Raw genomic sequence first — 25,665 nt, forward strand, 5'->3', positions numbered from 1 at the left:
GAACTGGCAAAAACGGCGGAAGAATAATAATAATAGTGAAAGTGTAGAGATGTAATAGCTTTCGAAGCCTGATGGCTCTCGAAACCTAATGAAAGTGTAGAGATGTAATAGGGTTCGAAGCCTGATAGGCTCTCGAAACCTAATAATAGTGAAAGTGTAGAGATGTAATAGCTTTCGAAGCCTGATGGCTCTCGAAACCTAATTAAGTCTACCTGAGGTGGGATTCGAACCGGCTACCCTATGGTTTCAAGGCAGATGATTAAGCGATCAAGCTATTGAACCAACACACCTGAACCTGTGAAAAAGGGCGTCAAACATGTATTTGACACAGTTTCATGCAAATTGCTCAGAAATCCTGGATTTAAATGTTTTTCAAACTGCTCAAAATTGCAGACAATCTAAGGGCAGAGCTTACTGGTCAAAGTGATACATGTGTTCCTCATGAGTCAAGGCACATGTGTAAGCAGGTTTAACGGCTGTCGGCCAAACGAGGCATGACTTTTGCCTGTTTAAAGTTTGCATTTTCAAAAAATTGCTATAGCGCCCCCCTTTGACCAATTGGAGTAAGATTGGTTTCAGTGATACTTGGAAGGACCCTCTACAATATTGCAAAGTGTCAAACAAATGTGAGTCTGCATGTATGTGTTAGGGGCAGATGAATAATTTAAAAAAAGCTGCAATTTTCATTGGCTTATAAAAGCTTAACGTTTTCACTTATGGAAAATCCGCTAAGTTACGTTTGTCGGCATTGGTCCAAAGTTCATGTGTATACAGTTTCGTACAGATTGCTCATAAATCCCAGGAGGAGTAGGCTTTTTACTGCTTTTTACTGCTTTTCATAGAATTCGAAATGGTGGGAGATCTAAAGGTCAGAGGTCAAAAGTCAAACAGCGAAAGTTGTTAGGCATGAGGAGACGCATGTGTGTATCGAAGTTTCATGGCTGTAGGTCGAACAGGGCATGAGCTGTACCTGTTCAAAGTTGGCATGTTCAATTGAGTGCTACAGCGCCACCCTTTGGCCAATGGTTGTGAGTTTCGGGTTTTCGCCGTTTGGCATAGCCCTCTACCATATTGCCGAATTTCATAAGAAGTGACCAGGCGGTTAGGCCAGAACTGGCAAAACCGGCGGAAGAATAATAATAATAATAAATATAGCTGCAAGCAGCAATGAGCGGTTTCGAGAATAATGGCAGACTGGCAGACTGGCAGACTGTGACAGAGTGGCAGACTGGCAGACTGGCAGACTTTGACAGACTGGCAGACTGGCAGACTGTGACAGAGTGGCAGACTGGCAGACTGGCAGACTGTGACAGACTGTGGCAGACTGGCAGACTGGCAGACAGACAGACTGTGGCAGACTGGCAGACTGGCAGACAGACAGACAGTGACAGAGTGGCAGACTGGCAGACTGTGACAGACTGGCAGACTGGCAGACTGTGACAGAGTGGCAGACAGACAAACAGACAGACTGTGACAGAGTGGCAGAGTGGCAGACTGGCAGACAGACAGACAGTGACAGAGTGGCAGACTGGCAGACAGACAGACTGTGGCAGACTGGCAGACTGGCAGACAGACAGACAGTGACAGAGTGGCAGACTGGCAGACAGACAGACAGTGACAGAGTGGCAGACTGGCAGACAGACAGACAGTGACAGAGTGGCAGACTGGCAGACAGACAGACTGTGACAGAGTGACAGAGTGGCAGACTAACAACTAACAGATTAACAAAGTCATGATTTTTGTTCAGTAAATTATATTTGGACCGGTTAAATTGAGGTTTGAACCAGGGACCTATAGACTTGTGGGTAGACAGTGTAAAGGATAAGGATAATTCCAGGTCCGTTCATGAAAGTCCTTGCGGTCTTGTTTCCAATGAGGGCCTGTGAGCAATTAGGGGTTAAGAGTCTTGCTCAGGGACAAATTTCATTTCATCGACACATTTGCTGGCCTGGCCTGGAATCGTACCTGGGGCAACCAGGGCCTCTGGCTCCCTAGGTGGGCTCACTAACCACTCAGCTATGGCCACAGTACAGACTGAGCCATTGGATAGACAGAATTGGATTTCATATGTGGTAAGTTATCATACAGCATGGGTTGCTTATTATATACATACAAGCTCATAACGCGTCACATTGTAGATCGGCTGTATGTGGTTACTGTAGGTGTTGTATTAATAATTACATCTGCAAAGTAACAAGTAACTAAAGCTGTCATCTGCTGTAATTGTAGTAGAGTAGAGTAGTAAAGTAAAAGTACCTAAAAATTGTACTGTGCATGTGGCAGGTGTGATTGGTGATGAGTGAGAGGGGTGGATCCAATCCATGGGAATAGGGGGAATTCCAAATGATGATCACCTCAACGCATTGTTGGGGACAGGGATCGAACCAGCGACCTATGGATTCACAGGCTGCCTCTCTTCTCATTGAGCTAGAGATATGGCCTCCCTGATGGTGTCTGTTGATATCTATAGGTTTTTCCGTCCATTATGAACCAAGCCTCTATTTCACTAACTACTGTAGATCACTGGTTCACAAAACATTTACCAATAAAGTTTTTTTTTTTGTCTCCTCGGACTGGAAACTAGTGAAAATAGTCGACCTACAAGCTCACAACGCGTTGCTATCTGAAAAGTTGTGAGATTGTAGATCGGCTATTTTCACAAGAAAGTATGTCATACATAAAAAACAACTACTCTCAAAAAAGCATTTCATGTTATTGTTTAAAAATTGCACATGTCTGAATTAACAGGGTCATGTTTTGTATAATGCAATATAAATGTAAACTGTAATCAGTGGGATTTGAACCAGGGACCTTCGGCACATGAGGCTCACACTCTACTGGTGGAGCTATTGAATCGACAGCATCAGATAGTGAGAAAGGAGAATCCAACAACACAAAACAAAAGGGCAAATGAATTACGTCATACATGAAAATAACTACTTTCAAGTATGCATTTCTCGTTATCTTTAACAATTGCACATGCATTGATACAGTCATGTTGTGTGCAATGCAATTGAGTTGAGGTCTGCATGAGGTGAGATTTGAACCAGCGACCCTGTGGTATCAAGGCAGATGATTAAGCCATTGGGCCAACAGACCCGAACTGATGAAAAAGGAGTTCACACACATGACACACTTTCACGCAAATTGCTCAGAAATGCTGGATTTAAATGTTTTTCAAACTGCTCAAAATTGCAGACAATCTAAGGGCGGAGCTTACTGGTCAAAGTGATAGATATGTTCCTCATTGATACAGTCATGTTGTGTGCAATGCAATTATAATGAAGTCTACCTGAGGTGGGATTCGAACCAGCAACCCTGTGGTTTCAAGGCAGATGATTAAGCTATCAAGCTATTGAACCTACACACCTGAACTAGTGAAAAGGGAGTTCAAACACATGACACACTTTCACGCAAATTGCTCAGAAATCCTGGATTTAAATGTTTTTCAAACTGCTCAAAATTGCAGACAATCTAAGGGCAGAGCTTACTGGTCAAAGTGATACATGTGTTCCTCATGAGTCAAGGCACATGTGTAAGCAGGTTTAACGGCTGTCGGCCAAACGAGGCATGACTTTTGCCTGTTTAAAGTTTGCATTTTCAAAAAATTGCTATAGCGCCCCCCTTTGACCAATTGGAGTAAGATTGGTTTCAGTGATACTTGGAAGGACCCTCTACAATATTGCAAAGTGTCAAACAAATGTGAGTCTGCATGTATGTGTTAGGGGCAGATGAATAATTTAAAAAAAGCTGCAATTTTCATTGGCTTATAAAAGCTTAACGTTTTCACTTATGGAAAATCCGCTTGGTTACGTCTGTCGGCATTGGTCCAAAGTTCATGTGTATACAGTTTCGTACAGATTGCTCATAAATCCCAGGAGGAGTAGGCTTTTTACTGCTTTTTACTGCTTTTCATAGAATTCGAAATGGTGGGAGATCTAAAGGTCAGAGGTCAAAAGTCAAACAGTGAAAGTTGTTAGGCATGAGGAGACGCATGTGTGTATCGAAGTTTCATGGCTGTAGGTCGAACAGGGCATGAGCTGTACCTGTTCAAAGTTGGCATATTTCAATTGAGTGCTACAGCGCCACCCTTTGGCCAATGTTTGTGAGTTTCGGGTTTTCGCCGTTTGGCATAGCCCTCTACCATATTGCCGAATTTCATAAAAAGTGACCACGCGGTTAGGCCAGAACTGGCAAAACCGGCGGAAGATCATGAATTCTTACAGATGTAATAGGGTTCGAAGCCTGATAGGCTCTCGAAACCTAATGAAGTACATCATACATTGAAAACAAGTACTCTCAATAAGCGTTTCATTTAACAATTGCATGTTTATTCATTGATACAGTCATGTTGTGTGTAATGCAATTGAGTTGAGGTCTGCATGAGGTGAGATTTGAACCGGCGACGCTCTGGTATCAAGGCAGATGATTAAGCCATTGGGCCAACAGACCCGAACTGATGAAAAGGGAGTTCACACACATGACACACTTTCACGCAAATTGCTCAGAAATACTGGATTTAAATGTTTTTCAAACTGCTCAAAATTGCAGACAATCTAAGGGCGGAGTTTACTGGTTAACAATTGCACATGCATTCATTGATACAGTCATGTTGTGTGCAATGCAATTATAATGAATTCTACATGACGTGGGATTCGAACCAGGAACCCTGTGGTTTCAAGGCAGATGATTAAGCCTTTGGGCCAACAGACCTGTACTAGTGAAAAGGGAGTTCACACACATGACACACTTTCACGCAAATTGCTCAGAAATCCTTGGTTTAAATGTTTTTCAAACTGCTCAATATATTTCGGAATGGAAACTAGTGGAAAATAGTCGATCTACAAGCTCACAACGCGTTGCTATCTAAAAAGGTGTGAGATTGTAGATCGGCTATTTTCACAAGAAAGTATGTCATACATAAAAAAAAACTACTCTCAAAAGCATTTCGTGTTATTGTCTAAACAGTGCACTTGTCTGAATTAACAGGGTCATGTTCTGTACAATGCAATTTAAATGTGAACTGTAATAAGTGGGATTCGAACCAGGGACCTTCGGCACATGAGACTCACACTCTACTGGTGGAGCTATCCAATACACAGCCTTAGACAGTGAAAAGGGAGAATCCAACAAAACAAAACAAAAGCGCGAATGAAGTACGTCATACATTGAAAAGAACTACTTTCAAGTATGCATTTCTCGTCATCTTTAACAATTGCACATGTATTCATTGGTATAGTCATGTTGTGTGCAATGCAATTATAATTAAGTCTACCTGAGGTGGGATTCGAACCGGCTACCCTATGGTTTCAAGGCAGATGATTAAGCGATCAAGCTATTGAACCAACACACCTGAACCTGTGAAAAAGGGCCTCAAACATGTATTTGACACAGTTTCATGCAAATTGCTCAGAAATCCTGGATTTAAATGTTTTTCAAACTGCTCAAAATTGCAGACAATCTAAGGGCAGAGCTTACTGGTCAAAGTGATACATGTGTTCCTCATGAGTCAAGGCACATGTGTAAGCAGGTTTAACGGCTGTCGGCCAAACGAGGCATGACTTTTGCCTGTTTAAAGTTTGCATTTTCAAAAAATTGCTATAGCGCCCCCCTTTGACCAATTGGAGTAAGATTGGTTTCAGTGATACTTGGAAGGACCCTCTACAATATTGCAAAGTGTCAAACAAATGTGAGTCTGCATGTATGTGTTAGGGGCAGATGAATAATTAAAAAAAAGCTGCAATTTTCATTGGCTTATAAAAGCTTAACGTTTTCACTTATGGAAAATCCGCTAAGTTACGTTTGTCGGCATTGGTCCAAAGTTCATGTGTATACAGTTTCGTACAGATTGCTCATAAATCCCAGGAGAAGTGATTTTTTTACTGCTTTTTACTGCTTTTCATAGAATTCGAAATGGTGGGAGATCTAAAGGTCAGAGGTCAAAAGTCAAACAGCGAAAGTTGTTAGGCATGAGGAGACGCATGTGTGTATCGAAGTTTCATGGCTGTGGGTCAAACAGGGCATGAGTTGTACCTGTTCAAAGTTGGCATATTTCAATTGAGTGCTACAGCGCCACCCTTTGGCCAATGTTTGTGAGTTTCGGGTTTTCGCCGTTTGGCATAGCCCTCTACCATATTGCCGAATTTCATAAAAAGTGACCACGCGGTTAGGCCAGAACTGGCAAAACCGGCGGAAGAATAATAATGAAAGTGTAGAGATGTAATAGGGTTCGAAGCCTGATAGGCTCTCGAAACCTAATAATGAAAGCCAAGGAATGTAATAGGGTTCGAAGCCTTACAGGCTCTCGAAACCTAATAATAATGAAAGCCAAGGAATGTAATAGGGTTCGAAGCCTTACAGGCTCTCGAAACCTAATTACTCTGCCCCATTTTATCCAGGGAACGCTCGGTACCAGTGGGCCGAATGTTCCGGAACACTCGGCCAGCTTGGTGAGAACAGTCGGCACCAGCGAGGCGGAACACTCAGCCCGCGAGGTCGAGGATTTGATCGGGGCAGAGTAGGTTAAACAAGCTAAAACGTTTGGTAACCCCTAGAATACAGTAGAGCCCGTTCCTCTCACAAAGTGACAGCTGTTGCGCTCGCCATGTTTATGAATGGTTAAAACATCTTTTGAAAATAGCAGATCTACAAGCTCACAACGCGTCAACAAGCTTGTAGATCTGCTATTTTCAAAAGATTTTATGCATAGTAGACTTTGGAAATGGGACATTCTGGGATCGAACCCGAAGCTCCCACTCACCAGTCCGACGTGTTACCAGTCACGCCAATAAACCTGCCTAATAGTCAGGTCTATTGCACTATTGCACGCGACCTCTGGCTAATTTGACTGTGGGGGCTACACATAGAACCAGCGCAGCAGTTATATATATATATATCCTACTATAATTCTAGTAACCTCTGTCTGTAGTGGTGAGTGAGTAGGTGAAGCTACCCGGTTCTCCTCAGTGGCTGGAGCAATTGCTCTGATTTTGCACACACACATTGACCATTACCATCTGAACTTAACTGTGAAGCCCGTTTTTCAATTTCATCAAATCTCAGCTTCTTATTAGCGTTTATGTGTGAAAGAATGTTGCCTCCCGGGTTGCCAGATCATGTGCGCATATCCCCCCACGGATGCGTCGACCGGGTATGGTCTAGTAGATATAGATATAGATATATATAGATATATATATAGATATATTTATATTCCTAAACTTTCCTAAAGTAAATTCCCCCATTGGTGCTAAAAGCTGTCAATCATGCAGGGAGACGCCCCCTCTATCCTCTGAACATTTTTGAACGGCAGCCATTGTTGCCTGTGTTCATTTAAGAGCATTGAAATGTCACCTTAAAATAAATTTTAATAAATTACAGAATGTACCTAAAAAGGTGTAAGTGTCCAATAAATATAAAGGTAATTTAGATAAAGGTCTTTAGATATATAGATATAATGTATATATTCGCAAAGGGTGTTTAAACTGCTGTGTAGTGTTATATTATACCTCTATGTGTGTAGTAGGACAGCACTACATAGTTTACGTTGGCTTTACGTAGGCTTCGTCCAGGAGTCCTTTACGTCCATGCTGTCTCACGAATGTAGTTTTAGCACAGACGTAACGGAACCTACGACGATGGTGTCTCCAGAAGCCAGTTTAGATGGCACGTTGGGCACACACAGCTGCTGCCAACGAAGATAGTGCGCAGCGGGGTTTCTACTGCGCAGCTGCGTGGAGGCTCCTACGCAGCTTCTAGGCTACGCAGGAGCTGAAATTCGTTTGGGAAACGCGGCCATTGTCACAATGTAACACGTTGAGATTTGTTGGAGAGGGGAAAAAGGAGGGGGCCTAGTATTGGCCCCTGGGGGACACCGGTGGATGAAGTATTTAGGGGTTGAAGTGGTTCAACCAGTTAAGGGATGTACAGAGAATTCCACCTAGTTTACAAGTCTGTTCAGCAACATCTTGAGTGCCAAGAAGGCCAAGAAACATTTTTTAAATGATTTGACCAGAAATGGGAGGTTTGCATAACTTGTTGAACCACTTGTAGGACAAAGGCTCTAAACGTTCTGCTGGTGGGGGCTCCTCACTAGCAGGTGAGTCAGTAGGATACAACAGCAGTGACAACACAAAAATGTGTGTGGGGAGGAAGCAATCGGCATAACAACAAAATTGCGGTGAAAAAGGGGTAAAAGGCATACAAAGACTTTGAAGGGCTAATATAACACATGAAGTATTTATATTTGTCATTCCTGAGGGTTATAGTTCATGGATTATAGTCCACTCAGTGTAATTTAGTCATTGAAAGGGCCAATATAACTCATTAACAATGATTTTTTTCCACCTGCCAAAAAGTAATTGCAGCTTCTACCTGTTGATTGAAAGCTTGTTTCTGCCTCAAAATGACTTGATTTCATTCTAAAGGGTTATATGTTAAACATTATAGTTCACACAATTGCACAATAGCAATTGTAATACCTGGTTGACCGGGTACAAAAAAAAATACAAAAGTACAAAAAATTATAATTCTTTGATATGTGGTGGTGACTATGAATAGGTCTATCAAAAAAGAATGTCACCACTAGTTTGATTATGTATTCTGATGTATCAAGACAAAATGTATGAAAAGAGGTTGCCTTTGACAAAGTTGATATTTGACAACTGACTATGATGAATTGACTATGACGGACTAACAGTTTATGGCACAATGTTGCTTTATCTGTATTTCTTTGTTGGCAATGGTGGGGCATGGACATAATCCACATAGCATTGTGGTTGTAATGTTTGTCAGGTGTTACATTACCATACTTATGATTTTCAGTTGCCTGACGTTCACTCACATATAGTGACTAATTTGCTTGCACCAGTGACTCATTTGAAAACCACCAATATCTGGCCAAACGCCGGGTAAAAAACAGGTATCAGAGAAAGTCTGCGGAAGATTTGAGGGAAAGTGAGAGGCAGTATAGCCTATGATACGATCAGGGAGAGAAAGTTTCAACCACAATGGCGAGACCTCTGGGAATTGGCTTGCGTATGATACAAATTAGGTTTTTTCATGAAATCTTGTGTAGATCAATGCCAACATTCAGATACGTAGCCTAAGTTAGAGAAAAGATAACGTATACTCACTAAGGTTATGTAAAGAAGTGTATGATCATGAATTGCTGTGGTAGGCTACAATGTTGAAATGCAGATCTAGCTAAAAGCTAAAAAGGCTGTCACAAATGCATGCATTGTGAGTTAACTTTCACTATGAATTGAGTACATGGGGACCCTATTTGAAACAAGTCATTAGGCTTTCAAGGGCTTTTCAATCCTATTTAGCTTGTATTTAAACTGTACTTTCATGTGCTTTTTTCTGCAAATGTCTAAATAAAGTATTCAATCAATCAGTTTGTAGATAGATTGGCGCGAGTGACACCATCGTATACTTTGTAATGCAATATTGTACTGTATGGTCAGTTATGGGTTAAAGGGATATTTCACTTTCAAAAAAACTTTTGGTGATTTTATCATGTACTCAAGCCTTTGTGAGCCCCCAGACAGTTTTTAAGTTGCTCGATTCAGTATTTAGATATGTGATATTAATTTGATCAGACACGCCCCCTTCTATACAAACCCATTGTAACTTCAAACTCCATTTTAACCATGTTAGATTCATCGAAAACACCCGTCCTTGGTTCTGGTGACTCACCCTGCCCTCCTAATGCGTGAGGGGGCCGTGTTTTTCCGAGATATTTTTTCATCTATTTTATTCTATTTTTTAATTGTATTTTATTTTTATTTTTTTCCAAAAAAAATATTAAAAATAAATGAAAAAAGTAATTGAAAAAACACGGCCCCCTCGCGTATTAGGGGGGCGGTATGAGTCACCAGAACCAAGGACGGGTGTTTTTGATGAATCTAACATGTTAAAAATGGAGTTTGAAGTTACAATGGGTTTGTATAGGAAGGGGGCGTGTCTGATAAAATGAATATCACATATCTAAATACTGAATCGAGCAACTTAAAAACTGTCTGGGGGCTCACAAAGGCTTGAGTAGATGATAAAATCACCAAAAGTTTTTTTGAAAGTGAAATATCCCTTTAAGTGTGTTGCTCAGGGACACTTTGACACTTAAGCCCCATTTCACGAAAAGAGGTCAAAAATGTTAATAACTAAAGGCTGGAATGCCTTTCCAAAGGTCTTGAGAACTGCAGGCTCTGTTGACATTTTTAACAAATGACATGACCTGCCTGGTGAAACATGTTCAACAACTCTTTTGAACATGTGGTGTAGTAAGTATGTACATATTATTTGTATATAGCGCTTCTCACAGAGAACTCAGTGCTTTACATAGGCTATGTAGTGTGTAACCTAGTGTGGCAAGGAATTTACTCTCAGAATTATGATGTCTGACAATACCACCTTGAAGAGGTTATATCAAGGAAAATACATTTGTAATGTTTGTTGGGGTGCTCAAAAACACAGATTAGATAAATGAGACTGAGGCATGAGTTTCGCCCAAATACATGAATTTATTTAACAGAACACAGAAAACTGTTAAACACTTAACTGGAGTGTGGGAAAGGCAACAGAGACTGAAAGGTTCTGTCACCTTTAGCCATTACTGATTCAGTGCTACTGGACGTCTAAGACGTCCAGGGGGGGGGGGATATGATGATTTGAAAATGTTCTGCCCCATTCACTTCTTCTTTAACTTCTTACTGAAAAAGGCTGTATCTCGGCTCCTAAGCACCTTTTTTTTTTTTAACAATGAATTTTGGCTCTGGCACTCTGGCCAAACTGCCAGAAATAAGTCAGCCACTGAATGAGTTAACCTGTTTTTTGACATTGTTTCGTCTGGAACTTCAGTTTTCGGCTTAACCTTTTTTCTTTTTTTTTCATTTGGTAAGAATGTTGTTGTTAAAAATGTCCAGTGCCTGAAGCTCTCAAGACCTCTCAGGGGGGGATATGATGATTTGAAAATGTTCTGCCCCATTCACTTCTTCTTTAACTTCTTACTGATAAAGGCTGTATCTCGGCTCCTAAGCACCTTTTTTTTTTTACAATGAATTTTGGCTCTGGCACTCTGGCCAAACTGCCAGAAATAAGTCAGGCACTGAATGAGTTAACCTGTTTTTTTTTACATTGTTTCGTCTGGAACTTCAGTTTTCGGCTTAATCTTTTTTCTTTTTTTTTCATTTGGTAAGAATGTTGTTGTTAAAAATGTCCAGTGCCTGAAGCTCTCAAGACCTGTGGAAGGGCATTCCAGAGTCTGGGAGCTACAAACTGAAAGGTTCTGTCACCTTTAGTAATTAACCTTCTTGTTTTTGATCTTTTTTTCGTCCGGAACTTCAGTTTTCAGATTCGCCCAGCTGAATGCTCTCCACAGAGGAGTGCGGAGGGGGGAGCAGTTAGGGTGTAATTAGTAGTTAGGGTGTAGGCATGTGTCTTACCGTAGGACACTTTGAACCTGGGACAAGCGGCTTCCCAGGCGGGCACTCTAACCATTCAGCTATGGGCGCCCAACCTGGTACGAGGAATCATAGATATATATAAAGGCTAGATGACTCACCCGCGCTGCTGGCCAATGTAGTACGACGTTGCCACATGGCGGCCATCTTGCGACGGTCATTCATAACATTATGTCTATGGTGCATGTACTTTGAAATAACCATAGCGTGCTCAATTTTCATCCGATTTTCAAACGGTTTGGTGTGTTGTAAACACCAAAGATGTAGTTATGATACTGCATACTTAATGTTATTTTTAAAAAAAAACATGATTATAATTATGAGTATGTAGTATCATAACTACATCTTTGGTGTTTACAACACACCAAACCGTTTGAAAATCGGATGAAAATTGAGCACGCTATGGTTAACGTCCCCCTTGACACAAATGTTAAGGGAGACGACCAGTTGTCTGCCGAGCATATGTCCTGCAACGACATCCCTTTGTAATGGGCCCACGATGCAGACACACTCCGAGTAGAATGAGCTCTCAGTCCCACCCGGACAGCAGTGCCACTACTCCCATATGCCAACCGAATCTCTTCCACGATCCATCTGGACAGGGTCGGTTTAGCCACCGCCGTCCTACGGCCCCGGCCGTAGGAGACGAAAAGCTGAGGCGACACACGGCCAGCCACCGTCATCTGACAGTAGAGCGTCAAGGCCCTCACTGGGCAGAGACAATGCAACCGTTTATCCTCTGCTGAGGCAAACGGTGGAGGAAGAAAAGCCCCTAGCTCCACAGGAGCTCTGGCGACCACGCCGGTCTTGGACACATATGCCAGATTGGGTTTTAACAAAACCCTCTGGCCATCATCCGAGAACCGCATGCAATCCTCACTCACAGAGAGCGCTTGCATGTCCCCGACACGTTTCGCCGTACAGAGGGCTAAAAGGAGCACCGTTTTGAGACTGACAATCCTCAGACATGCAGTCTCCAAGGGCTCAAAGGGGGGCCGGCACAGTGCTGCTAGCACCAAGGCCAGGTCCCATTTAGGAAACAAAGGTCTGTTCACTGGCTTAGCCCGATTGGCGCCGTTCATGAAACGACGCACCAGCGGGTGCTTGCCTACCGACTCGCCATTGAAACCTTCATGGCACGCGGAGATGGCCGCCAGGTACACCTTTATCGTGGAGAAAGCCAAATCCTGATCTAATCTGTCCTGCAGATAAGTCAGAATGCTCACCACTGAAGCCTGGGAAGCCTCCACTTGAGGAGAGTGCTCCAGGCACCAGGACATGGTCCACCTGATGTCATACTGACTTCTGGTGGACATAGCCCTAGCCCCTTGGATAGTGGCCACCACTGCAGGGGGAAGGCCTAGTGAGGTTAGACTCAACCTTTCACGGGGTAAACCCACAGGTCGAGGTCCTACAGTGGAGAACTGAGGGAGAGATTTAACTTCAAAACATTCTCATTCTCTCTCTCTCTCTCTCTCTCTCTCTCTCTCTCTCTCTCTCTCTCTCTCTCTCTCTCTCTCTCTCTCTCTCTCTCTTTTACTGAGTTATAATGTTAGAATGAATATGGAATTGGGACACATCATATTTAGTGTACCATGTTTGAACAGTGGCCATGTCACAGAGTCAGGGGCGTCACTAGCGTGACGCAGACAACGCAGTTGCGTTGGGGCCCAGAGTCATTTGGGGCCCACCCGTGCCATCTGTAAAATAGTAGTTAGTTGATGGCCCACTGTGAACACCCCGCGTCGGGGCCCACTGCTGCCTCGTTACGCCGCTGCACATAGTTATCTGTTTATTGGCTTATTGGACAAGTACTGTATGTTCACATAAACAGAATTCTAACATACTGTATACAATGGAGTTTACTTTGGATCAACTCCCACTGGGTGTGGATTGATCAAATTATTTAACTGAGCAAATCTTCAACCTTGGGTATCATGAATGATATGATAATAACAGTTCTTAAACTTATCTTAAATGGCCTCATAAGGAATATTTGAGATTGACATTGAAATGTCAAATGAAGCTCTGTTTGTGATTAAAGTGCATTATTCTGCACTGCCTAATGCATGTTTTTAAACAATATGACCCCATGAGGAGGCCTTAAATGTTACTATGCAGAACAAGAATACACAGCATTTTACCTTCCTGGGGTATCTGAAATAAACGCCCTTAATTGGGTTTGTACCCTGCCTTCTGTGTCTTGGCCTTGATCAGTATCCCAAAACTCGTACATAGGATTAACTTTGACCTTGAAACCTTAAACCATGAATGTTTTGCGCCTTAGAACCTGTGTTAGACAGTGGCCCATCACAGATGGTTAACAGTCTCTAGAGTCACTCTATTGAATAATATGATCAAGCTTGACTTCACTGTATTGTAAACATGATTAATTAGAAAGTTGAGCCACATCTTAAAAGTGTCCTACGAGCTGTGTAGGCCCAGTAGTCCAACTGATACTGTTTACAGACATGCACAATGCTGCCACCAAAAATGACTATGAGAATTCAAATGAAGGTCCAGAGCTGAAAAGGTTTGGGAACGCCTGGTACCGGGTCCGGAATTTTGTGCTACAGACATATTATCAGAGTCTGCTGTGCTCGTACTCTATTCTTTGTCATACTAGAATATTACCAGGATGTTGTAGGATGAGTAAATCTTGATAATGCCAACTCAAAGTTTCAATTTCAAGAACATATTGCTCCAAAATATTGTCGTCATACTGTATTTTAATTGTTGTGACCATGGTATAAGGGGGATAATCCACGTAACATTGTGGTTGTAATGTTTGTCAGGTGTTACATTACCATACTTAAGATTTTCAGTTGTTTTCATATTAATGTTGCCTGAAGTTCACTCACATATAAACAGTGACTCATTTGCACAGCACATCACATTTATTTCTTTGTGTCATTTACAGTAGGATACAAGTCAAATGAAGTACAAAGAAGAATAAACATTCAATCCAAACCAAGAAAAAGAAATAATGCATTTTTGGGATTTCAGAGGATGCAGACTTACATCATTTGGTCATTTATATACACAACATAGTAATAACAAAATGCATTTTAATAAAACAATAACTTAATTATGCAAATGTGAACAACATTTGTGTCAAAGAATACAAATTAACATGACTGAATACAATTCCTCATAAACCAAATGCAACCCAGAGGTTCTATATGGGTCGGGCCCCAAGTGGGGTCACAGGGAGGAGAGGGTGGGTGGCACATTGACAAAACATTTTTAGACATCCTTATCCTTTCCATTAAGTCTGTTGTTGTTTTTTGTTGTTTTTTAATAATCTGTGAATGCATTTTCTTTGTTTTTATACATTTTGTATTAAGGTTCTGATATAGGCTATATTCTCTATGCTTCCCATTTACTATTATTTCATTTTTAATATTCCTACTCAAGGCGACCAATGCATGCTTTGTTTTTAAATATACTATACTATAATTTGTAATTGCACTATAAATCAAGTGTTGCATCACTAAAAATGCATAATAAAATGGGGTCCTGGACTGGTATACAAACGTTTGAGAACCCCTGCTTTAAAGTATCAGATTAAAGTTACAATAGCTAAAATCCCCATGTTCCCTTATACAGTGGTTAATATTTGTGGCCAACCTGTTACAGTACATCTCTTAACTATTACATAACTTGGGCCTTAAAGTTATTACAATGTATATAGTTAGTCTTATTGTAGGATCCTACTTGCTCAAGAAGTCAATTTTGACTGAGTTTGTTGACTTGGAATCCACATCAGTGGCTGTGGCTGTTATTTCTGTGAAGCCAAATTTAATTTGCAACTGGATTTGACGATCCAGCCCACGGCTAGTATCTGGCGACTCAACGTCAAACGAGTTCAGTTTTTCTATTCCCCAGTCATCTACATATTGAGGATTTTCCCTTTCTGTGCGATAAAAACCAAAATGAATTGCTGTCTGGTTTCTATATGTTGGTTTGAAGATGTGGTCTCTGGTTTCATCCCAACCCACATCTTCATCTATTTTCACCAGTGTTGAGAAACAATCATCACACCAGACACCGTTGTCATCTGTGTACATCTTATCAGCCTTATGCTTCGAAGCATCAAACCTTTTAAAGACCTCAATGCCATAAGTAAAGGCACTTTTTCGTGATACCACTACCGCAGGGTTTCCTCCAAACATGACAGCTCCCTGCAAAATTGCCTGCTGGGGCAACGCAGGGCACAGTACTGAGCATTGAGCACCAAACTGCTTGATAATGTGTTTGCGCAGAACCGTACTTTCTGCATAGCCCCCCACTAACACAAGGTGATCAATATCAACCTTTTGAAAGACTTCTTTGAGACTTTTAGTGATGCCTCTCAGACTTTCATCAAAGAAAGATCTCATCTTTTCTCTTGAGATTGTGATCTCCCCCTCGTCCCAGGATACACCTAGCACATTCTCAAAGTATTTCTCTATTGGTTGCTGAGCTAACTTTTCTAAGTTAGGAGGGCAGGTGATGTATACATCCTCATCATCATCATCATCATCAGACTTAAGTATACGGAATGTATTCATCAGTTTTTGAACATCAATGGGAAACTTTCTTTCAAACTCATTCCAGAGTTCACAAGAGAATATTGCCTGGAGGAAACATTTGAACTTTTTGTTAACCTGCTCCCCTCCCATATCATTACCAGAGGCCTTATGCAGCTCTTTCAGGACTCCTCTATCCAATACTTCATGTACCGTGATGTCAACGGTGCCACCTGAAAGACAACAATGTTAGGCTTTAAAATATGAACGTTTTTAATACATATAAAAACGTGGACAACAGAGGAAGAATGTAGCGAAGTTGCATACATTTACTGTAAAGATAAGGATTTTGCAGTATATTGAAAGTAAAACTAATGTATGTACAGCTATTAGTATTAGTATTACTTTGACTTATACATACTGTACACATACTACTGTATACACACACACACACACACACACACACACACACACACACACACACACACACACACACACACACACACACACTCACACTTAAGTCTGCAAAAATATCACAGTACAACATACCTCCACAATCAGCAACAACGTATTTTGTTCCAGGATTTTGATGTAGGGTGGCATTTGTTGTGTTCGTCTCAATATAACCCGTTGTGGGCAGTTGCATACACCAAATTGAGGCTGCCTCTGGCTCCAATGCGATGACCAACTTATCCGGTTTACTTTCTCTCACAATGCCAGCCTGAAAAGAAAGAAAGAAAGAATGACAATCAAAAAAAAACACACACACATTTACATGTGTAGAAAATATCATGTAGATATTTTCTTTTTTGTTAAAACTTTTTTTTATAGGAGACAAAAAATAGGATACAGGTACAAGCATTAATTGCTTTTTTTAAATACAAAAACAAATAGATCTCTATTATCCAGCCCCCTCAATGGCTCTTCCACGAGAGACAGCCCAAACCCTGCAGGTCTCTGCCAGGTCAGGTAGGTTATTGTGGCCTTCTGGTGGCGCTATAATAGGCCAATGTGAAAAGGGTGCCATTTCTTCTTAGGCCTTTCAGGGCAATCGGACACTGCATTCATGATTTCAGGCATTTCGCTAAATTAGACCTGCAGGCCAATGTGAAAAGGGTGGCATTTCTTCCGGCCTAGTGGGAATGTGTGCAAAATTTCACAGAAATCGCACACTGTGTTCATGATTAGAAGCATTTTGTTCAAAACGGACCTATCCTGCAAACTTTGAAAGATAATGTTAGCCAATTAGGATGGAATTTGAAATATCGGACACATCCGTCTTAATCACATGACTATAGAGATACTGTGTACTGATTTGCATGATGTTTGTAGGAGTAATATTAAAACATTTGTTTTGCAAAAATTGGCCTGCTGCTGGCGCTATAACAAGCCAATCTAAAAAATGTGGGGTTTCGCAGCAACCGGACCAACAGTGTGGGAGATTAGCTGCTCACAGACAGACAGACACACACACAGACGGACACACGGACGGACGGACAGGGTGCAAAACATAGTCTCAGCCATGGCTTTCGGCCTGGCGGAGACAACTATGACAATACTACCACAATAATCACAATATAATAATTCAAATTAACTTAATCAAAGCCATAGTTAACCAAAAAACTAGTACAATTTATCAAATAAAAAATAAACTAAACAAAACATTGAATTAACCCCTCCCAACCCACCCTCTCATAGGCTTATGGAAAAAACGGCAAACAACAAATCCTGTAATGATCAAAAAGATGATCATTTTATATATAACAGATACTATTAATAATCATACAGTACAGTTCCTAACTTGATGTAAAATGTGATTCCAACTGTCTATTGTTTGCTGATTAGCACCATTTAATCTTGCTGTAAACAAGTTCCATTAAAACAACAAAAAGTAAGAACTGCTTCCTTTGGTTAAAAGGGAGATCAGGTTAAAAGGGAGATCATGTGCAGGTTACCATCTAAGCTCCATTTTTTTTTTTGCAGCTGTGCTTCCAACCAACCAGAAACGTCTTTGGGATGGGCTTAAAGTTAATGAATCATCGTCATTAAGAATCATCAATTTTGGACAATAGGGGATATGTGTTTGTAAAACTTTGGATAGATAATTGGTAACCTGTGTCCAAAAGGATTTGACTGTAGGACATTCCTTCCCACATCATATGCATAAAAGTACCAGTTACATTTAATGAACAAAGACAATTTGGGGATAAAGCAAGTTTCATTTTTTTAAACATTTCTGGGGAGTTAGGTATGTTTTATGAACAAAGTTCAAATACATCAGCTGATGATTTGGGTTTCGAGATGCCATAATGATGTTTACTGTAGACATGGAATTACCTCAGTTGCTGCTTTTCTCATGAACTGTTTTGAGGAAGCATCCCAAATAGCAGGAACAGTCAGAACCCAGGTGAAGTCAAACGCAGTTGGACTGGTTCCTCTTGTGTTTTTAGCAATGTGTGTCAGTGCATGTTCCTTCAGGTAGCGTAGACTTTCTGTGAAGACTTTAAGGGCTGTCATTTGTTTCCCATTTGCGGCTGTAATCATTAACTTCTCATTGATTCTGGTCTGTTGAAAATAAAAAAATCATGTTGGTTATGAACGAAACAGATGTTAAATGTATATATAATTAATTATATATAATTTTTGGAACACATTTCTATCCTAATCACTTACTTTTCCGTAGAGATCCATCTTGAAGTTTTCAAAGAGAAGTGTTTTCTTTGCAAATGCATTTCCTTTTGTAGTGTACTGGCTTTTAGCGTCATAACCAAAATTGAGGAATTCCTCATTTTCATCAAATAGAACACATGTAGGCGTCTTTACGGTGTCCAGCGCCTGCTTTATTCCCCAGTGTGGAAGTTTGGGATCTTTGCCGCTGAGAGTATAGGCGTACCCACTGTAAGCAGTACCGAAGTCTATTGCTATTATAAATGTATCACCCATATTAGAAACCAGAATAAAGCTAGTCCAAGCCAACACAACTGAAATGAACACACCAAATACTGTATCCCAGTTTTTATAGCATGAGCATCCTGTAGTATGTCACTAAGCCTCACCCTTTTGTTGCAAGCGGTACAGTTCATTGGTGCAGGTGATGGAGGTATAGGCTACTGCCTGATAAAAAATCTTTAAAAGGCATGTTGGTCGCAAAGAAGAATATGAATAAGCATAAGAACTATGGTAATATTTAATCCTTTTATCTAACCTATTTAGGGCACGGTCACACACGCACTTTTACTTTACCTATGGGACGGAATCACATCTTTCACTCGAATCCACGCATTTGCATTGACAAAGCATTGGCAAATTCCATCCCATAGGTAAAATAAAAGTGCGGTGTGACCGTGCCATAAATGGGTTAAACGCTTGTTTCAACCCGTCGCTTAGATTTTCTTTCTAAGCAGGGAAGAATACCTTTACTTTTTGGATACGATGTGCGGAGATACATTAAAGCAAGGCCACGTTTTAAAAGTGTCCCACTCCCATCAACTATTAATGTTATTAGTCAGAAATCCCGGCCGTCAGTGAAAGTTATAATCAGGGTTTCTACACATTTTCCTTTTCAAAATTCCATACTTTTCCAGATTCAAATTTCTTGGATTTTCTATTGATTCTTCAGACCATATTTGACATATACAAGTATAACTATCTACATGTAGATGCTCATTATGCAACAAAATAGTTTTAAAATCCAACTGTACTGTATGTTACATTAGTACCATGTATAGCCTACTATTATGTTGCCAAATAATTGCAAGACTCCTGTAGGTACAATAGAATCCTACAATTCAATTAAGCACTGCTTTATAAATTAGAACTAAGATGTATTTTTGCCGCCACGTTGGAAGTGGTTAACATTAAACCTAGGCAATGCTAAAACATCAATGTTATTGAGATTTTGTCATTTAAATTTTAACTAATTGTATACCTTCAACCCCTGCAGTAATAGAAGGGATGTTCAAGTAATTCACCAGTGAACTAGAAGTCTATTGACTTTGCTCTATTGGTTGTTAGATTAGGTAAATTATGACTGTACAGTACACGCACACGCACACGCACACACACACACACACACACACACACACACACACACACACACACACACACACACACACACACACACACACACACACGTCCTCACTTGTTTATCCTGTAACCTGTATACGTTCTCTCCCCTGACTGGATAAAATTGGTATCCCAACTTGAAAATGTATTGTTGGTTTATTAAAAAGGTGGAGAGACTGGGAGACCCCTACTACTGAAATAAACACTTTATGCTGGCAATGATTACTGGAATATATAGCTATTTAGCACTGATTAAAAACTTAAAACTTAAATGGATAAATAGATAAACAAACAAACAAACCAAAAAACAAACAAACAAACAAACAAACACTGTGTGTGAATTGTTAGTCTGTCCAGCGCCCCAGTGAGGTGATTTTAACTACTGAGCGACCAACAAATTAAATCCTAATTATTTTGGATAATAATAGTTGAGTCTCATCAGTACAGACAGTGCTTCAACCTCAAAAGGGCCACTTAGCTGCAAAGGTGAGTGGGTGCGTATTATACATCATATGGCTAATATAGAGATTGCTGGCTTCTCAAAAGACAGTGTTACTTGAGGACAGAAAGAGATCAAGTTCTACCAGCTAAACCATTTGGTTTGGCAAGGTACGGTAGTGCATTCCATTAAGGTGATCAGGTATTCTCTGTTGATGAGAAAGTCCAAGGCATGCACATGTAAGACACACCCTACAAGCTACACTTGTTTTGTTTTGATTTCCACGCTACTACACAGGCAGCGTTGGGCACTATGTATCCTAGCAACGTGAAAGCGCTAACTCTCATTGGTCGTGTTATGAGTAATGAGACAATGAGCTGCTGAGCGCACTCCCAGATAATGGGTTCATAGCCAGCGTTGCCAAGTCTGCTTATTTCCCGCAACTTCCCTGGAACAAACTTTGGCTTGTTTTTGGGTTGTTATTGGCTTGTTTTTGTAGGTCGGCTGGCTCATTTCTCTCACTATACTTGGCAACACTGAGTGACACCCGCTGAGTGAGCTCTCACTCACACATAGAAGAGACAGAACGGCAAATAAATCGTGCTAAACCTCATAAGCGATTATTTAAAAAAAAAATAGTTGGACACTGAGGGAGAGCGTTCCCACACGTTTGCCCCCGCAACGTTTGCTATGGGAACGCCGTTCCCATGCGTGCAACGCCATTTCCACCTACACCACATGTTCAAAAGAGTTGTTGAACATGTTTCACCAAGCAGGTCATGTCATTTGTTAAAAATGTCAACAGAGCCTGCAGTTCTCAAGACCTTTGGAAAGGCATTCCAGCCTTTAGTTATTAACATTTTTGACGTCTTTTCGTGAAATGGGGCTTAAGTGTCAAAGTGTCCCGGAGCAACACACTTAACACATAACTGACCATACAGTACAACATTGCATTACGAAGTATGGTGTCACTCGCGCCGATCTAGCTACAAACTGATTGATTGAATACTTTATTTAGACATTTGCAGAAAAAAGCACATGAAAGTACAGTTTAAATACAAGCTAAATAGGATTGAAAAGCCCTTGAAAGCCTAATGACTTGTTTCAAATAGGGTCCCCATGTACTCAATTCATAGTGAAAGTTAACTCACAATGCATGCATTTGTGACAGCCTTTTTAGCTTTTAGCTAGATCTGCATTTCAACATTGTAGCCTACCACAGCAATTCATGATCATACACTTCTTTACTCTTTTCTCTAACTTAGGCTACTTATCTGAATGTTGGCATTGATCTACACAAGATTTCATGAAAAGACCTACAGCAATTTGTATCATACGCAAGCCAATTCCCAGAGGTCTCGCCATTGTGGTTGAAACTTTCTCTCCCTGATCGTATCATAGGCTATACTGCCTTTCACTTTCCCTCAAATCTTCCTCAGACTTTCTCTGATACCTGTTTTTTACCCGGCGTTTGGCCAGATATTGGTGGTTTTCAAATGAGTCACTGGTGCAAGCAAATTAGTCACTATATGTGAGTGAACGTCAGGCAACTGAAAATCATAAGTATGGTAATGTAACACCTGACAAACATTACTACCACAATGCTATGTGGATTATGTCCATGCCCCACCATTGCCAACAAAGAAATACAGATAAAGCAACATTGTGCCATAAACTGTTAGTCCGTCATAGTCAATTCATCATAGTCAGTTGTCAAATATCAACTTTGTCAAAGGCAACCTCTTTTCATACATTTTGTCTTGATACATCAGAATACATAATCAAACTAGTGGTGACATTATTTTTTGATAGACCTATTCATAGTCACCACCACACATCAAAGAATTATAATTTTTTGTACCCGGTCAACCAGGTATTACAATTGCTATTGTGCAATTGTGTGAACTATAATGTTTAACATATAACCCTTTAGAATGAAATCAAGTCATTTTGAGGCAGAAACAAGCTTTCAATCAACAGGTAGAAGCTGCAATTACTTTTTGGCAGGTGGAAAAAAATCATTGTTAATGAGTTATATTGGCCCTTTCAATGACTAAATTACACTGAGTGGACTATAATCAATGAACTATAACCCTCAGGAATGACAAATATAAATACTTCATGTGTTATATTAGCCCTTCAAAGTCTTTGTATGCCTTTTACCCCTTTTTCACCGCAATTTTGTTGTTATGCCGATTGCTTCCTCCCCACACACATTTTTGTGTTGTCACTGCTGTTGTATCCTACTGACTCACCTGCTAGTGAGGAGCCCCCACCAGCAGAACGTTTAGAGCCTTTGTCCTACAAGTGGTTCAACAAGTTATGCAAACCTCCCATTTCTGGTCAAATCATTTAAAAAATGTTTCTTGGCCTTCTTGGCACTCAAGATGTTGCTGAACAGACTTGTAAACTAGGTGGAATTCTCTGTACATCCCTTAACTGGTTGAACCACTTCAACCCCTAAATACTTCATCCACCGGTGTCCCCCAGGGACCAATACTAGGCCCCCTCCTTTTTCCCCTCTCCAACAAATCTCAACGTCTTACATTGTGACAATGGCCGCGTTTCCCAAACGAATTTCAGCTCCTGCGTAGCCTAGAAGCTGCGTAGGAGCCTCCACGCAGCTGCGCAGTAGAAACCCCGCTGCGCACTATCTTCGTTGGTAGCAGCTGTGTGTGCCCAACGTGCCATCTAAACTGGCTTCTGGAGACACCATCGTCGTAGGTTCCGTTACGTCTGTGCTAAAACTACATTCGTGAGACAGCATGGACGTAAAGGACTCCTGGACGAAGCCTACGTAAAGCCAACGTAAACTATGTAGTGCTGTCCTACTACACACATAGAGGTATAATATAACACTACACAGCAGTTTAAACACCCTTTGCGAATATATACATTATATCTATATATCTAAAGACCTTTATCTAAATTACCTTTATATTTATTGGACACTTACACTTTTTTAGGTACATTCTGTAATTTATTAAAATGTATTTTAAGGTGACATTTCAATGCTCTTAAATGAACACAGGCAACAATGGCTGCCATTCAAAAATGTTCAGAGGATAGAGGGGGCGTCTCCCTGCATGATTGACAGCTTTTAGCACCAATGGGGGAATTTACTTTAGGAAAGTTTAGGAATATATATATATATATATATCTATATATATCTATATCTATATCTACTAGACCATACCCGGTCGACGCATCCGTGGGGGGATATGCGCACATGATCTGGCAACCCGGGAGGCAACATTCTTTCACACCTAAACGCTAATAAGAAGCTGAGATTTGATGAAATTGAAAAACGGGCTTCACAGTTAAGTTCAGATGGTAATGGTCAATGTGTGTGTGCAAAATCAGAGCAATTGCTCCAGCCACTGAGGAGAACCGGGTAGCTTCACCTACTCACTCACCACTACAGACAGAGGTTACTAGAATTATAGTAGGATATATATCTGCTGCACTGGTTCTATGTGTAGCCCCCACAGTCAAATTAGCCAGAGTTCGCGTGCAATAGACCTGGCTATCAGGCAGGTTTATTGGCGTGACTGGTAACACGTCGGACTGGTGAGTGGGAGCTTCGGGTTCGATCCCAGAATGTCCCATTTCCAAAGTCTACTATGCATAACATCTTTGGAAAATAGCAGATCTACAAGCTTGTGACGCGTTGTGAGCTTGTAGATCTGCTATTTTCAAAAGATGTTTTAACCATTCATAAACATGGCGAGCGCAACAGCTGTCACTTCGTGAGAGGAACGGGGGACTTTCATCATAACGTTTAACTATAAAACTTTGAAATTAAGGAAACATGTTTAGCTCAGTATCATTTATATACCTTTAGTTAACTTGGCATATGCTTAATATTTTTATTAGATGATCAGATCATCCGTGAGAGTACAATTTGTAAACTTCGGGTTCATGCATAGAGGACGAAGCACCGCAGCCGCTCGACCTACCCAAAAGAACAGATCTGCAAGCTATCGACACGGCACGTCGCAGTGCGTTGACAGCTTGTATGTCTGTTTTTTTGGGTAGGCACGTTACGCACCGGCCCGGCCGTAATTAATTATATATATATATATATATATATATAAATTGTGTGTGTGTGTGTGTGTGTGTGTGTGTGTGTGTGTGTGTGTGTGTGTGTGTGTGTGTGTGTGTGTGTGTGTGTGTGTGTGTGTTCGGTCTTTTCATAGATCTATTTCGCTACGATGGGTGTTACGAGCGTCCCAGGGCGCTCGTAACAAACTGCTGCGTAGGACAGTACTCAGGGCTACGCCTCTCCCATGAGTAGGCGGGGAGTAGGCTACATGCATGCTGTCTACCGAATGTACTTTTACCACACACGTAGCCAGTTTAGATGGCACGTAGTGGGCACAACCACCTGCTACTAATGAGGGTAGAGCGTAGGTTTCGCCGAGTCCCAGCTGTGTAGAGGCTCTTACGCAAGCTGCGTGACCTGAAATCTACGTACCTGAGACGCGTGACCTGAAATCTACGTACCTGCTAAGGTACTGCGCAGCCTGTGACGTCACGTTAGACCCGTCGTAGGACCTGCGAAGCATCTACGCAGGATCTCTTTGGGAAACGCGGCCAATGTCACTTATTCTCAGAAAATTCATGTGTATTTTCGGATACTTGACCACTTATAAACCCCCAATACTCTCTTCAACAAATAACTCTGAGGACCCCCTAGGGGTCCCAGACCCCTGCTCTACTGTATTCTAGGGGTTACCAAACGTTTTAGCTCGTTTAACCTACTCTGCCCCGATCAAATCCTCGACCTCGCGGGCTGAGTGTTCCGCCTCGCTGGTGCCGACTGTTCTCACCAAGCTGGCCGAGTGTTCCGGAACATTCGGCCCACTGGTACCGAGCGTTCCCTGGATAAAATGGGGCAGAGTAATTAAAGTTATATTCATTCTTATAAAATGCATGTACTGTATATCAGGATCCAAGATGGCGGCACGCATGTTTTCACGCTCTGCATGTTATGTTTGTTTGTTTTAACGTTTTAATCGTTTTAATGTAATCCGTAGCTTTTACCAGTCACACTATAGCTGGTTAATTTTAGGATATTGGATCTCCCAGTTTGTCTGTGACCTGACATCAGAGGACAATTGTTTTATTTGTGACCGGCTTCTGGTCCATTGGATGTAGCTAGCCCCGTAGGCTACCATCAACGTCCTGT

The 25,665-nt window shown here is 41.1% G+C and overlaps 1 protein-coding gene across 1 annotated transcript; it reads right to left on the reverse strand.

Moving 5' to 3' along the window:
* Positions 1-15,172: 15,172 nt before the first annotated feature.
* LOC311039027 (heat shock 70 kDa protein 12A-like) lies at positions 15,173-25,042 on the reverse strand (the record flags this gene model as incomplete). Its single annotated transcript, XM_084048669.1, has 5 exons — positions 15,173-16,203; positions 16,520-16,691; positions 18,308-18,535; positions 18,644-18,891; positions 24,952-25,042. 5 exons carry the CDS (start codon positions 25,040-25,042, stop codon positions 15,173-15,175), a joined length of 1,770 nt encoding a protein of 589 aa, XP_083904795.1.
* Between the last annotated feature and the right edge of the window lie 623 nt (positions 25,043-25,665).

The sequence above is a fragment of the Gymnoscopelus microlampas genome (assembly GCF_963454915.1).
Source record: "Gymnoscopelus microlampas genome assembly, chromosome: 22".
Lineage (NCBI taxonomy): Eukaryota > Metazoa > Chordata > Actinopteri > Myctophiformes > Myctophidae > Gymnoscopelus > Gymnoscopelus microlampas.